Source organism: Podarcis raffonei, chromosome 2 (genome assembly GCF_027172205.1).
Source record: "Podarcis raffonei isolate rPodRaf1 chromosome 2, rPodRaf1.pri, whole genome shotgun sequence".
NCBI classification, from domain to species: Eukaryota; Metazoa; Chordata; class Lepidosauria; order Squamata; family Lacertidae; genus Podarcis; species Podarcis raffonei.
In genome coordinates, this window is record NC_070603.1 from 30,867,419 (window position 1) to 30,882,048 (window position 14,630).

General features: G+C 45.3%; 1 protein-coding gene across 1 annotated transcript; it reads right to left on the minus strand.

Annotated features, from left to right (window-relative positions):
- Positions 1-1,340: 1,340 nt before the first annotated feature.
- ENPP7 (ectonucleotide pyrophosphatase/phosphodiesterase 7) lies at positions 1,341-13,483 on the minus strand. Its single transcript, XM_053375557.1, has 5 exons — positions 13,205-13,483; positions 12,065-12,210; positions 9,920-10,540; positions 7,365-7,590; positions 1,341-2,039 (listed from the first exon to the last, which is right to left on the minus strand). The coding sequence occupies exons 1-5, from the start codon at positions 13,443-13,445 to the stop codon at positions 1,441-1,443; spliced, it is 1,833 nt and encodes a 610-aa protein (XP_053231532.1). The 5' UTR covers positions 13,446-13,483; the 3' UTR covers positions 1,341-1,440.
- Positions 13,484-14,630: the final 1,147 nt, after the last annotated feature.

Below are 14,630 nucleotides of genomic sequence, written 5' to 3' on the forward strand. Positions count from 1 at the left end.
CCCCCAATACATCATACTTACATCAAAGAAGGGGCAGACTACAACAGAAATCTGAGTGCCTTGTTTTTATCCTGTTTGCCAGGTTACCTGATTGGATTACCTGGGCATCCAGGCCACTCTTTTGTTATGATAACTACTCAATTCCTGAATCCAGGTCACAGGCTCACCCTATTCATATCTTAAATGTACCCTTGAGACAGGATTTGTGAGCAAAGAGACGATGGGGAGGCTCCCCATTTTCTTCGACCTTGCAGAGAAATATTTGAGGTCAATTTGAAAGAGACAAAATGGTTTCAAGATTTTTCCTGTACTGATTCAGACATGTAGTTTAAATATTTATGATTGTGTTTGCCTGGTACATTTATTTTATATCTTAGACCTTATAATTCTCATAACGTTGTGAATTGACCCATAGTAGATATTTGCATGCACCTTGATAAACAAAACAGTTCGTCCGTCCGTAATTTGATGTGTGCAATGCATCCTGATAGTTGCTGGGCGGTGGGTGGAGGGCAGGATATATTCATTGTGTGAATCAGTTTCTCCTTTGAATAGAGGATAAAACTTGTATAACTTGCTTGCTTCACCTTTGGAAGAAGGTGCAGGATATAAATTTAATAAATAAATAATCACACCGGAATGTTGGTCTGCTGCTGTGTTCAGTGGCGGGCCTCGGGGTCACAAATATCAGCTGTGCGATGCCAAAGAATTTGCCACACCCCCACCTCCCACCTTCCATTCTACATCATAGTTGCAGTGCCCCTGAGACTTGGCACCCAGTGTGACCAAACCACCTCTGCTGTGATCATTGTAATTGCTTACAGGAGGCCAAGAGATGAGAGGCTGAGGTTGCAATTTTAATCGCCACTTAGGTGGGAGCAAGTCCAAATCCCCCCATGCCTTTAAAAACAAAAACAAAAAACTTGTGCATTGGTACCTCGGGTTAAGTACTTAATTTGTTCCAGAGGTCCGTTCTTAACCTGAAACTGTTCTTAACCTGAAGCACCACTTTAGCTAATGGGGCCTCCTGCTGCCACTGCACCGCCGGAGCACGATTTCTGTTCTCATCCTGAAGCAAAGTTCTTAACCCGAGGTACTATTTTCTGGGTTAGCGGAGTCTGTAACCTGAAGTGTATGTAACCTGAAGCGTATGTAACCCGAGGTACCACTGTATTAATTTTCTCTCAGCAAAACATTGCATTTATTAAATTATCACTTTCTTCAAGCAGAGCAAGGCTGCTTGAAATGCCCCCCCCCCCATGCTGAATTCGGGGAAATAATTGTTTCACCTCTGTTCAGTGGATCAGCAGAACCAGACAATGACTTGAAACTCATTCCTTTAAAACTTTTTATTTATTTCACTCAGTGAAAAAATGAAAAAGAAGGCAGTTTCCTTTTGAAACGCAAAACAAGTGGTGTTGAGATGCTGCAAGCGGCTTGTTACAAGAGAAGCTTAATCAGGAGGAGAGCCAGGAGGAGGAATCCAGATGAGGGAGAGAGAGAAGTAGAAGTATCGTTGGCTTGGGTACATGTCACATTTTTTATAGGAGCGTCGTTACCAAGAACACCCTCTTTGTGTGTTTTTAACAAGCCACAGGAAGATTCACTTATGCAGCCCTTCATGTTGTAGTTTATGACATTCTCTTCTGTCAATGTAACAAAACTAACGCAGTAAGTGTCTGAGCCAGTACAACCCACCACTTCTGCGGTACACTTTCCTGTGGGAGAAAAGCAGCCCGGGCAAGACTTTCCATTGGGCTCGGTGCTCTGTGGTGGAAACGTAGGAGTGGCCGGAGTGCAGTCAATCTCCTTGCAACAGGTGATGCTTTCCCGCATGAAATCCCCTTTGCCATGAGTCACCTCGGTCAATCCCAATTTGCAGGTCTCGGAGGATGCACAGCTCTTGCTTATTTTTTTGTCTTTTGAACTGGAGACTTCGAGCAGAGAGATGGAACAGGCATCTTGGTCACTGGGACAAGGCCGCTTCAGACCCGTGCAGTTGTTTGTTCCCCTGCAATACTCACATTCCAAAGAGGCGCCTGTAGATAGAAGCACAGAGATCAGGAAAAAAAACCCAGGAGAGTGTTCATGGTGATGGGAAGGGCACAGAGAGAGACCTAAGTGTTTTAACCATCATGTGGGCTGGAGGGCAGGGAGCAAGTCCCCTTGAACTCAGTAGGTTTTACTTCCGAAGTAGACCTTCTTAGGATTGCACTGTGTGCAAGCACCTCTGTGCATTTAATGGAAATGCAACATGGAGAAAGGACATCAGTAAGAGGACTTCCGGGTCAGCGCCATCGACGAATGGCGGAGTTCCTCCGACTGGAGGAACGGGCTCCGTGGAAATTGGGTCTTCCCGCCGCGGCGAAGGCGGGGACCCGCTAGAAATCCCATGCAGAGGAGCCTGGGAACGTGGGGTTCGGCAGAGCACCAAGAGCGCCTCCCCTACTCGCAGGGAACCCCCCTCTTTGGGGCTCCGGAGCGAAGTAGGGTGAACAGCGCGGTGCAGCGAACCGATTGCTACTTTCACGGAGGGAAGCCACACAGCCATCGCCGGAGAGCGCTGACTTTTTCCTGATGACAATTGGACTCTAAACAAAGTACCCGTGAGTAAAAACGGAAAATTGGATTAAGAAATTTGTGAATTAGGCTCCGAAGCGGGAAGGTTTAAACAGGAAGTCCGCCTTCCGCTTTTTGTAAACAGACTGAAGCAAAAACCTTGCAATCTAATAGCCTGGAAAGTTGTCTTAAAGATTGAAATTTCCTGCATCTACTACCAATAAAACCCCCTTGGAAGCAGGAGAAAAGGGGGGGGGGATTTGACTGTTTAAGCCTGCAGGAGAGAGAGTAAAGGAATATGTTTCCATTGTCCCAAACCTGGGAACGGGGTGTCAGGACAGAAATCGTTGGAGACGTCCATTGATTAAAAGTGGAGCACTTTGACAGATAGTCAAAAAAAGAGAAACAAACTAACTTCAACGCTGCTTTCTGCATTTCTGCATTTCAAAGAAACAAAGTATTTGAAAATTGAAAGTAATTTTCCTTTGTTGGATACATTTTTAAAGATGGATACAAATAGAAATTGTGTCCCCTAGAGGGAGCCTGTCAGTTTGCTGTTGCAGTTTATTCGGAGACTTCACAGCTGCGAGATTGAGATCGTGGGACCAGTCGTTTGACCTTGAACAGAAATGTGCTGGGAGGAAGTTTTGGTGTCTGCCCTTGGCAGGACAAATGCATTGCTGGAGCAGTTGCATGAGAAGATGAACTTGATGAATGAAAAGTTGGACTTGATGACTGCTGTAGCCAGTGAATATGATTTAACAGGAAACAAGGATAAAGAAACTATACAGAGACCAATTCAGGAAACTGGTTCGACAGGGCAAGTCCAAGGGCAGATGAAGACGGAAGAGGTTGCGACTGCACCCCAAGCAACACAAATGATGAGACCCAAAGTCCTGCAGGAGCAAAAGCCGCTGCTTTGGAAGATTGAACTTGGAGTGTGATTGGAAGCGTCTGGAGTCAAGGAAGCTCTTAATTCTGGTGGGACTATGAAACAGGTTGACAATTATATTTTGGATAACTACTTTTTGGATTACAATGACGATGACGGGGAGTGGGACTCCCCAAGGAGAAAGGAAAGAAACTACGAAAGAAACCAAAAAAAGACAAAGAAGAGCGTAAGCACAAACAAGAACAAAAAAATTTGCAGAAGGGGCATAGAAGAGACTTAAGGGCCTCGGACATAAGATCACCAGATTGATGGACTGGATGCAATGGTTAGAAAGGACTGACATAACCCGAGACTAGGAAGAAGGGACATTGGATAAAAACGAGAGAAAAAGAAAAAGTCTATAAAAAGAAAAATTCCTTTCTATTTTTGGAATTAGTGTAACACTAATGAAATATCAGGGATTATGCTGGAATGGAACCAATTGGCTTTAGTAAAAAGGATTTAAGGAGTTATGTAGAAATATGGTTTAAAATTTGAATTTTAAGATTTTTAAGGCAAGATAAGGTTAAAGAAATTAATGTAAATTGAACAATAGAATATAGCAAAAGATGGAAAGGATATGTTGAGTTAATAAATAAGATAGACTGTTAAGATAAATTATTTAAACAAAAATTGAGAAATATGGGAAGAATTTGCTGAAACAACGAATTAAGCTAGAATACAAAAAGGGAGGTGTGAGGAGGTCCAAGAAACAAGCAAATGAAAAGATGCAATATGGGATTTGTATTTTTTTCTTGTTTTTTCTTTTAGTACTTTCTTTTTGATATATTTTTCTGTTGTATTTTTCTGTTCTTTTTTTTATACTTATGTATTTTTGAAACTCTGAATAAATATCATATATATATATATATATATATATATATATATATATATATATATAAAGGACATCAGTAAGAGAGCCAGGAACAAACCGTGGCTTCAGATCCTGGCTATGTTCTGAAGCCATAGTTGAAACAAGCCACAGTTCCGTAAGTTCAAATGTCTCAGGGACACAGGGAAGAGATGAAGAGAGCAGCATGCAAGCCTGAGGGTTATTCTCATAGATGGAAACCATGGTCATTACTTTCAAATTACTTTCAATACCATGCCAGTATGCTAAGACAAACTTAAGAGTTCACATTTTATGGGGTCTTCTGCCCATTGCCAGCAAAGGTTACCTTTGATTGAAACCTCATGTCCTTGGGGATGTTATCCATGGGACCATTTAATCGATCCCTTGCTAACGAGCTCTTTTCATCCTCTCTGTTTTGCCTCATGGGTGACCTCCAAATCTGCTCTACCACCTTCCTGGAAGTGGGGGGGGGGGTGTCCAACCACTCTCTCTATAGGCCATCTGACAGATCACAGCTACTCTCCAATGAGAGATGTCTGGTTGTTTATTCCAAGTTGCATGACCTATCTGAGCTTTAGTAAAATGCAACTGGGAGGAGAGCCTGCCCCAGAAATAGCAGAGAGCCCTATGACTGGTAAATCCCCCAGCAGCCATCAAACCATAGAAGGAGTTTTTGGTTTTAACTTCTGTGTTCAATTACAACATGAGGCTTATTGGAGTGAGCTGTGAAAGAAGCAGCGTCATTGAGTTTGGGGAGGATGGCACTCATTTGCAGATTACCTTGTTAATAGTTATTAGTTAAAATACCGTATTTTTCCCTCTATTACACACAGATTTTTTCTCCTAAAAAGTAAGGGGAAATGTCTGTGCGTGTTATTGAGCGAATGTGTGGTCCCTGGAGCTGACAAGCGCGAGTGAAGGCAAAAATCAGGCAAATATCAAATCGTCCGGAGAAGGGAGGAAAGTAGGAAGCTGCTGCTTTCCTGCATTCTGCCTCAGGGTCTTACTGCCCACCCGCTTCTGTTTCCTTACTGTGTTTGCTCAAACGGAACAAAGAGCAGAGAAAACCCCTCCCCTCCAGGCAAGCAGAGCCTCCTTCCTTCTAATTCCTCTCCGTGCGTCTGGGACTCGAAGGCAACATGCAGGTTGGGGGGGGGGAGAGAGAGAGAGAGAGAGCTGGCTGGCTTGTGGGGGGGGGGACTTTTGCCTTCCTTTCCTCCCTCCGGTAAAACCCCTCTCCTGCATTCTTAGCCAGCTGCTTCTCTGCACACCCCTCTCCTTGTCGCTTCTATGTTTTTCCTTCCCTCCCTACTTAAAACGTGGTTCCAATCACGGATCCACATGGATCCTCAGGATCTTTGCATTGAGTCACCCCAAATTCACCATCAGATCACATAGCAATGATCTGATGCAAAAACAGGGCTGCAATGGTGCAAAAACATGGTTACAAAGCACGGATCCACATGGATCCTCAGGATCTTTGCATTGGGTCACCCCAAATTCACCATCAGATCACATAGCATGTCCATGGCTACAGCCTGCACCAAAAAAATCACGCACCCACTGTTGCCTGGGGCTGCAATGGTGCAAAAACGTGGTTACAAAGCACGGATCCACATGGATCCTCAGGATCTTTGCATTGGGTCACCCCAAATTCACCATCAGATCACATAGCATGTCCATGGCTACAGCCTGCACCAAAAAAATCACGCACCCACTGTTGCCTGGGGCTGCAATGGTGCAAAAACGTGGTTACAAAGCATGGATCCACATGGATCCTCAGGATCTTTGCATTGGGTCACCCCAAATTCACCATCAGATCACATAGCATGTCCATGGCTACAGCCTGCACCAAAAAAATCACGCACCCACTGTTGCCTGGGGCTGCAATGGTGCAAAAACGTGGTTACAAAGCATGGATCCACATGGATCCTCAGGATCTTTGCATTGGGCTACCCCAAACTCACCGTCAAATCACATGTCTGTGGCCGCAGCATGAAGCACAAAAATGATACATCCACTGTTTCATTCAGAATTTTTTTTTCTTGTTTTCCTCCTCTAAAAACTATGTGTGTGTTATGGTCAGGTGCGTGTTATCGAGCGAAAAATACGGTAGGCTACTGCTTGGTGTGCCTGCTGTAGAGCTACTGTTGGGGAACCAGGCTGAAGGTCCTCCTCAATTTCCTTCTGCTTTTCTACACCCCTCTTCATCGTAGCTAGTACTGAATGCTGTTGAATGCTCAGGTAACCTGATCCCAACTCACTGGCTGCAGAGTAGACTAGCCTGTGTGGTTTAGAGGGGGAAATGTTCATTTTGGGCAACATTTCAGCTCAGTATGTAGGAAAGGTAAATGTGTTCTGTATTGGACCCATTTTTTTTTTTTTTACATTTCTCCATGTCAAATGTCATTATAATGCACAGAAGTCCTTTGGTGCCTGAAGCAAGTGTGGTCCACCAGAGGTTGTTTGGCTACAAATTGCATCACTCTTAGCAATTGGCCACACTGCCTGGGGCCAGTGAGAATCAAAGCCCCATATCTGGAGGGCTGCAGATCCCCCCCACCCCTATGATAAAGGATGATGATTACAGCTCCTTAGCTAGAACACATCCATTGAAATCAATATACGACTAACAGTGGGTACCACCCTAGGAGTCAATTCTGGTCTATAAAACAGCACAATATCTGGGGTTTGATGGTTCAGGTAAGGCATCCTTAGCCATGCTAGTAACACCCTCCTCCCCCCGATGCTTTGAACTCCCAGCTTCCATCAGCCCAGCCGGCATGGCCAATGTTCAGGAATTATGGGAGTTGTATTTCGAAACATCTGCAGGGGCACCAGGTTGGAAAAGTCTGATATAAGGGACTTTCTATGGATGTCACTGAAATTCTACAGCGCTGACCTTATTCATTAGAATTTACCAGTTTGGATTTAATCAGTTAATTGACCCGTTTGTTGGTTGCATCCTTGAATGCTTTGGTTGCAGTTCTACTGAAAGTTTCCTAAGGAGCAAAATCATACCTGCATTTTTGGCCAGCATGTTCTGTGTGACACTTAAGGATCCATCATGTGGCTCAGGTGTAATCTCCAGGAGTTCGCAAAGCAGGGCATAAATATTCACACTTTCAAAAGGATCCACCTCCAGACCTTTCTTAAAGGCTGGTCCCACAGCTCGGAATATAGTCTTCATGTTCATAACCTCATTGTCAAATCCATGTTCGCCTTTATTGATTTGCACTTTGATTCTCTGAAAAGGAAGGACAGGGCATAACCTACTGCACGTTTTGCCTTGGTACTTCCCCAGCTTTCCTATGCGGTAACAAAGCAACGAAACAGCACATTTTTCATCTGTTGTGCTGTATATCAGGGCCAGCCCTACCATTAGGCACAGTGGGTAGTACAAAAGTGAGCTATTTGAAATGTGCCTTGTGTCCCCTAAGCTAGCTTCGCAGTAATTGAGAAATGAACTTCAAAACTGAGAGCTTTATATTTCCTGAACAAACATGCATACTACCTGGTTGCTATAACCCAATGTATTGCTTTGCAATTAAGAGTGCCTCTATACAACCTAAGAGCACAACCTCTGGCTGTGCAGTCCATGTACATGGCAGATAAGAGACAGATTTCTGTTTGTCTCTATACACCTGTAAGGATACTAAGCAAGGTCTTGTTTGAAGAGTGAGTCTGCAATCATAACCTCTAAGGAAGAATCCTGATGGAACACAGCCAGGGCTTACTCTTGGCTAAACAAGCATGAGATTGTGCTGCGAGGCTGCAGTTCTTTGCAAGCTTATGGGAAATGCACCCACTGAACAAAGTGACACTTGCTTCTGAGTGTGTATGTATGCATGGGAATGGGCTGTAAGTGTCCATAAGCAAAAGCTGTTAATTACTGGGCAAAATTGTTTCTCTGAATGAGACAGGAAGCTCTCTCAATGCGACACTTCCTTAGTAGAGTCCTAAGTATCCATAATGTAACAACTGCAAAAATCAGGATGACATAAAATAAAAGCATGAGGTCATCCATATGAACTCTGATATTCAAAATAGGTTGGATCTACATTGACCTTTTTAATGTTTTTAGAACGATATTAGCTATATCCTTCTAAAACGTCATAGGGCATACTGCTAAAAAATGTTCATTACCTCCGCAGTTTCCCTTACTACTGGTTCATGGTTGCTCTGCAGCGCCTTCTGGTGTCACATTTTAATAATGTATTGTTAATGTTCTAAGCAACACATAACATGTTGCTTAAATTTTTGAAATTATTTCCTTAACCCTTTCTTAATGTTATAAACCATGAGTGTAGATCCCTTCATAGCCTCTCCTGGATTCTAACACTTGTGATAACTTGCTGGTTCCTGAGTCCACTAGGAAGTCCACTGTAATAAATATAACATAAAATGTACTTTAACTTGATCTGTTTGAGAGATTATTGAAGTTAAGGCGTGTGTGTGTGTGTGTGTGTGTGTGAATACAAACACGTTAAACATTTACTATAACTAAATTGTTAAAAATCTGGTTTAAGCAAAATTTCTAATATAAACCCAATTTAAAAAAATGTATTGAACCCATCTGGTTCCGTGTAAATGCCACGTGAAACAGTCAACCTGTCATATTTACATCAATACCTCCACTAGAAACAAAACAGGGGAGAATAAATGTTAACAGAATATCACCATAATTAATCACTAGGCTTAGGTTATGTTATGTTGCAAAGGCTCTCATATTGCTCAACTGGATCCATATTCCCGATTCAAGGTTTCCCACAAGAACCAGGATTTCAAAATTAGCCCTTTTTCAGATTCCTTGGTCAACAGAATGGATTTGGGGAGCTTACGATAGGAGATGGGAACATATAAATTACAAGAGCAGAGCTCAGTTCAAAGGCAGCCTTAGGTGGCGGCCATAGAAGTGGCAACCCTCTTCCTACTCTTGTCTTTCTTCAGAAGGAAAGGCAGCATGAGAAAAGTGAGGCCAAGGAAGGTCAGTTCTGGTGACTCCACCACCACATATCACTAGGTGGACAGGATGCATCCATGCTTGTTCGATGGGAATGGAAAGCAAGGATTACAAGCAGACAGAAACAGAGAACTGTTTTGCCAGAATGCACAAAGGGACAGCATCTACTACTAGGACTGGCTTTGCTAGGCAGCAGGGTGAAGTGACTGCTTTAGGCAGCACCATCAAGGAGATAAAAGAAGACAGAGATTGCTGTCAAAGAAGACTTTTTCAAGTGTTGGCCCTTGCAGTGGTGGATTTAGGGGAACGTGACTGGTTTGCCTGTACTTATGCTGCAGAGGGTGCTGCAACAATGATGTAGAATGGGGATGTGGGGAGTGGGGATGCCGAATTTTAGCGTCACACAGGTCGCCACTGAAATCTGAAAGCCCAAAGTCTGCCAGTGTGGGAAGGTGCTATTTGGACTCCAATTCAGGCACCGAAACATTGCTGTCTGTGCTTCCCCCTGCCCTCCTAAGTAGACTTCCCTTCTGTTTCTCATGCACAAAACAGAAGACAGAATAAGGAAAGAAAAGAGATAAGCTGGAAGTACAGTGGATAAGACCATACATACCCCGTGGATCACGTAGCCGGGGTCACCGTACAGCACAAGAGGTGTGATCCGTGTGTTGTTGGCATAACGAAACCTCCTGGGGAATTCCTCCTTCTTGTAGACGTGGAGCTTGGGGTGAGCATTTTTCAGGGCTTCATAAACTTGTTCTAGTTTCCCTGGCTTTGGTTCCAGTAGACCATGTGGCCCATAGTCTACCAGCTCAAACTTAATGTCCTGGAAAGAGAAGTTCTGCACTTTCTGAAGGTGAATTTCATCTGTTTTTATCACCGTTTCCATGCCATGGTCCGATGTGATGATCATGTTGAGGTTTGAGCTCAAGCCTGTCTCCTCAAGGCGCTGCCTCAAGTAACCCACCGTCCGGTCCACCTGGCTGACCATGTCTTTCCTCTCCTGGGATTCTGGGCCATATTTGTGTCCAGTGGAGTCGGGCTCACCAAAGTAAAGGGCGACGAAGTCGAGGTTTTCCTCGAGGAACCACTTCATGACTATGTCAATGTTCTGCCTCCACTCAGTCTCGTTGTTGTACTTGTGAAAGAGTTTCTCCACCCTCTTCACCATCACCTGCTCTCCATGATAGGTGGCATTTCCCCCAGGGAAGAAGAGGGAGGCTGTCTTCAAACCCTAGGATGAAAAATCACAGACCTAGAAACTGGCACAATCATAGATCCGAACTGCATATGATGCAAACACAGGTTCTCTGGCCTTGGGTGCACAATTGGGCATCCTAAATCTTTAGCCCTCAAGATTGCAGAGAAAGCCTTGGAAACGCATTGCCAGTAGTATAGGGCGAACCCTCAAAAGCCAGCACAAAGCTGGGCAGCTCAGGGCTTGCCAGAGCATCCAGTGATGCAGATGGATGAGGCTTAAGGCCTCTGTAAAGCTCCTCCTTTCCCCCATGCATCTGTTTGTCTGCTAAGCAAAGCAGAAACAAATATTTATTATTCATTCATTCATTAAATAAAAACATACGTGGAAAGAAACTCATAACTGCATGCAATGTCAGTTTGGGTCCTTTACTGGGGTGGTCTGTGGGTGTGTGTATGTCTGCATGCAGCAGAAGGAAAGTGTTGCTCTAGGATCAGGGCAGTCCAGTCCCCATCAGGGAAATGAACAGGAAGACCCTCAAATTCAGCTGGGCTGGCTGGCCAGCTTTTGAAGTAGGTGAAGTAATAGGCATCACCATCTAAAGAAGAGACCCCCTGTGAAACCATCAAGTCCAGAGTGCACCTTTTTGGAGAGGCCCATAGATCCTGCCCCAACACATGGTGGCTTGGCTTCCACTGGGAGATGATTCAAAGGAAGGCATCCATATGTCATATTGAGTCTCTGGGCACCGAGCACAAAGATATACAGCAGTTCTCCCGAGATCTCTTGCCGTATGTGTGGCCTCTGTCATCGTGATGTGTGCTTTGGTAGCCATAATCACAGAGAGGCCAGTTCCTGACATCCATCACTTTGCCATCCTGCTACATGATGGGGGCTCACCTGATGTCCAGCTCCTTGGGGGGAGGCCCTTCAACAAAGGGCCCAATGTTTCTACCCCTTGAGGGAAGGCCCTTCAACAGAAACATCTTTGACAACCTTTCTCCAAGTCTTCTGGCCGTGGTAATGAATTCCTAAAATCTTCTTCAACGGGCTGATTCTCCAGTTAATTTTAAGATAGTAGTTTTAGGACAGGGTTGGGGGAACCTGTGACCCTTCTCAGTGTTTCCCAAACTTGGGTCTCCAGCTGTTTTTTGGAGTACAACCCCCATCATCCCTAGCTAGCAGGACCAATGGTCAGGGGTGATGGGAACTGGGATGATGTTGCTGGGCTCCCTCTCCCAACAGCCCCAGCCAGCCTGGCCACTGAGAACAAAGCCTGGAGGGCACCAGCTTCCCCCCATCCCTACTTAAGAAAAACCTGTGATATTACCAATGTCTGTGAAGATGGTATGTGCCTGGATGCTTTAGTTAGCAAGACCAGGGATGGGCTTGAGGAAAATGATGCAGAGGTAGATGCAAAACTAACTTCATGAGAATGTGGAGCTTGTTGGTCTGTCTGTCTGTCTGTCTGTCTGTCTGTCTGTCTGTTTCTTTCAGTGGCAAGTTCCAGAAGAGGGCCCCCATTTTGTTCCCTAGAAGTGTTGTGGGTTTATGGCTTACCTGCCTTTGTGCTGTGATCCAGATGGGGAGGCTGCCATTATCCCACCACTCAGACTTCCCCTGTGTGTTGTAATAAGGAAGCTTCTGTCCGGTGCTGACATTGTACCACATGTTGTGAACCACACCATGGTTCTCAATGTACTTTCCTGCCAGGGGAGAGTCGAACTTGGCATTAGTTACAAGCTGTCTGCTAGTAGGAGTGGGTGGGTGCATCTCCATTTGCCGTACTTGCTGGACTGGGAACTCATCCCCAGGGGCCACTGTGTCAGAGTCCCTTCCATAAGAACATTAAGAAGAGCCTGCTGGATCAGGCCAATGACCCACCTAGTCCAGCATCCTGTCTGGCAACTAGATGCTTGTGAGGAACCTGCAAGCAGGATTTGAGCACCAGAGCACTCCCACCTCCTGTGGTTTCCAGCAACTTCCATTACTGAAGACAGCTGGAGACCCAAACATTCAGAGCCCTCAGCTGCAGACCAGTCAAGTCTTTGCAAATGGTAGGATCTTCCCAAGTTAGCCCTTGAACTTTGCAGACTCTGATGGACTCCCTGTCTTATAATTGGCAGGAGACTGGTGCAGAACCTTATTGGGGCAGATCAGCCTCAATTCTAGATATTCTTCCAGTAGATTGTTGCCAGCATGAAATTGCTATGTCCCCTTCTTCTCAGGCTCATTTTGCTCTGTTTCCCCTGCCTATGTTTCTTCTTTGCCCTCTGCTATGGGCCAACTGCTATCTCACCTATGCCTGTTCCAGCATCACAGAAACTGATGCCAGATAATTCCCATGGATGTGGCTTAGTTGCCACCCTTGGATCCACATGCCAGTGTGTCACTGATGGTTGACCTGGCTCTTGAGAATCCAGCACAGCAAGGAGTCTAGGAAGGTGATGCTGTTTTGGACTTCAATTCTTATCAGCCCATGTCACAGGTTTTGCCCTTCACATTTTTAGCCTTAAACAACTTGGGGCCAGGTCTCAGGTAGGGCAGTGCTAAGAGTAATGCATGTCCAAGAAGTTCGCTTAAAATGCACCCAAAACTGAGCCTTTAGCATTACGGCTCCTGTCCTTAAAGAGCTGCCACTTCTGCTTCCTAGGGCCCCACTGTCCTGTCCTCATCTCTCCCAAGTGACTGGGCACTCACCTGTAAGCAGAGTGAAGTGGCAAGGGCTCGTCTGGGTGACAAAGGGAGGTGTGATGTAGCGGGCCTTCACCCCATCATAAGCCATGGCATCCAAATTGGGGGTGTCCACATCCTGGTCATAATTCCACCGAAAACCATCGAAGGAAACCAAAAGCAGCTTGCTGCGGTTGCTTGCCCTTTGCAAAGGGGCACAAGTTCCGAGAGCAAGGAGGGTAGCCACCAAGCCCAAGGAAGCAAACATCTTTCCAGGAAGGCGAGAAAGAGAGAGAGAGAGAGAGCAGGGAGAGAGTAAACATAGGAAAGGCACGGATTATATATGCATGGCAGGGTCTCAAGTTCACAGCTCTATCTGATCTACCTTTCTACACTTGGCTCGGGAACAAGTTCCTGCTGGGCTTCAAACTGTTTGTCAGCTTAATGCACAGTCAGCTTAATGTTGTTTTGTGCGTGTGCATGGATACATGTGTGCGTTGAACATGCGGAATTTGAAGATAGTTCAGGCTTTATTTCTCTCCTCCCCCACTCGACTCTCAGCACTGGTTATTTTCTGTAATAGGGCATGAACTGTCTTGCTATCAGTCCTGGAAGACCTGCAAGTTGGTGTGGCTGGATGGGGAATGGAAATAACACTAGAGTCAGCTGTGGAGGAGGACTTCTGGCAAGGCAAGATGGTGAGCGCCATGGCTGCGTTGAACTCCTAGGGACCGCCAGCACCAACCAAGCTGCCTGGCTGGTCCCTGCGCCGCCTTCAACCACCACCAACGCAATCAAAGGGGGAGCCCAGGGCATCCAAAACAACAAGCAAAGAGGGCGCACAGAGCCTCCTCCTCCAGATCATTATCCCATGGGGACCGAGAGCGCCCCAACAAAGCTCTGGGACCTGGAGGCCTCTGGAGCTATACAAATAACGAAGCAGAGACACACCCCAAACCGTGCACCAACTTATTGCTGCCGCCACCACCACTGCCACTGCCACCAAGGGAGAACACCATGATGGAAACCAGAGCACATGGAAACACCATTTACCTTCCACATTCAAGAACAGTCCATAGTTTATCTCTAGCAAAAGATTTCCCTCCTTTCAAGAAGGCATGTTTAAAGGAAGACATGGATGGAAGGTTTGCAAAGTATCCCAACAGATATGTCATGTGTTAACAAATGTTTTGGAGCTAGACTTGTAAACTGGCTAGAAAATCATCATAATCATTGTGTCTTGTTTTTATCATTTTAAAAGAGTTTGGATATGCAGAAATCAGCAACGTGAAGTTTTTATTGACACAGATCTAAGTATTATCACTCCTTGCTCATTGGTGCAGATCTTGGGCCATGAAAGGACCTCCAACCCTGACTGGAGGGGGAACCTTCAGAAATTAGACTCATGCCCTAGGTTGCATGGTAGAGCAGCCCTGTTCCAAAATACTGTATT

Bases quoted from the DNA above. Each gene is read 5' to 3' on its own strand.
- ENPP7 (XM_053375557.1), bottom strand. From the start codon at position 13,445: ATGTTTGCTTCCTTGGGCTTGGTGGCTACCCTCCTTGCTCTCGGAACT. The intron at 12,211-13,204 runs GTGAGTGCCCAG...CTCCCCTGGCAG, and splicing joins CCACTTCACTCTGCTTACAG to GAAAGTACATTGAGAACCAT. The intron at 10,541-12,064 runs GTAAGCCATAAA...TTTTCATCCTAG, and splicing joins GGATCACAGCACAAAGGCAG to GGTTTGAAGACAGCCTCCCT.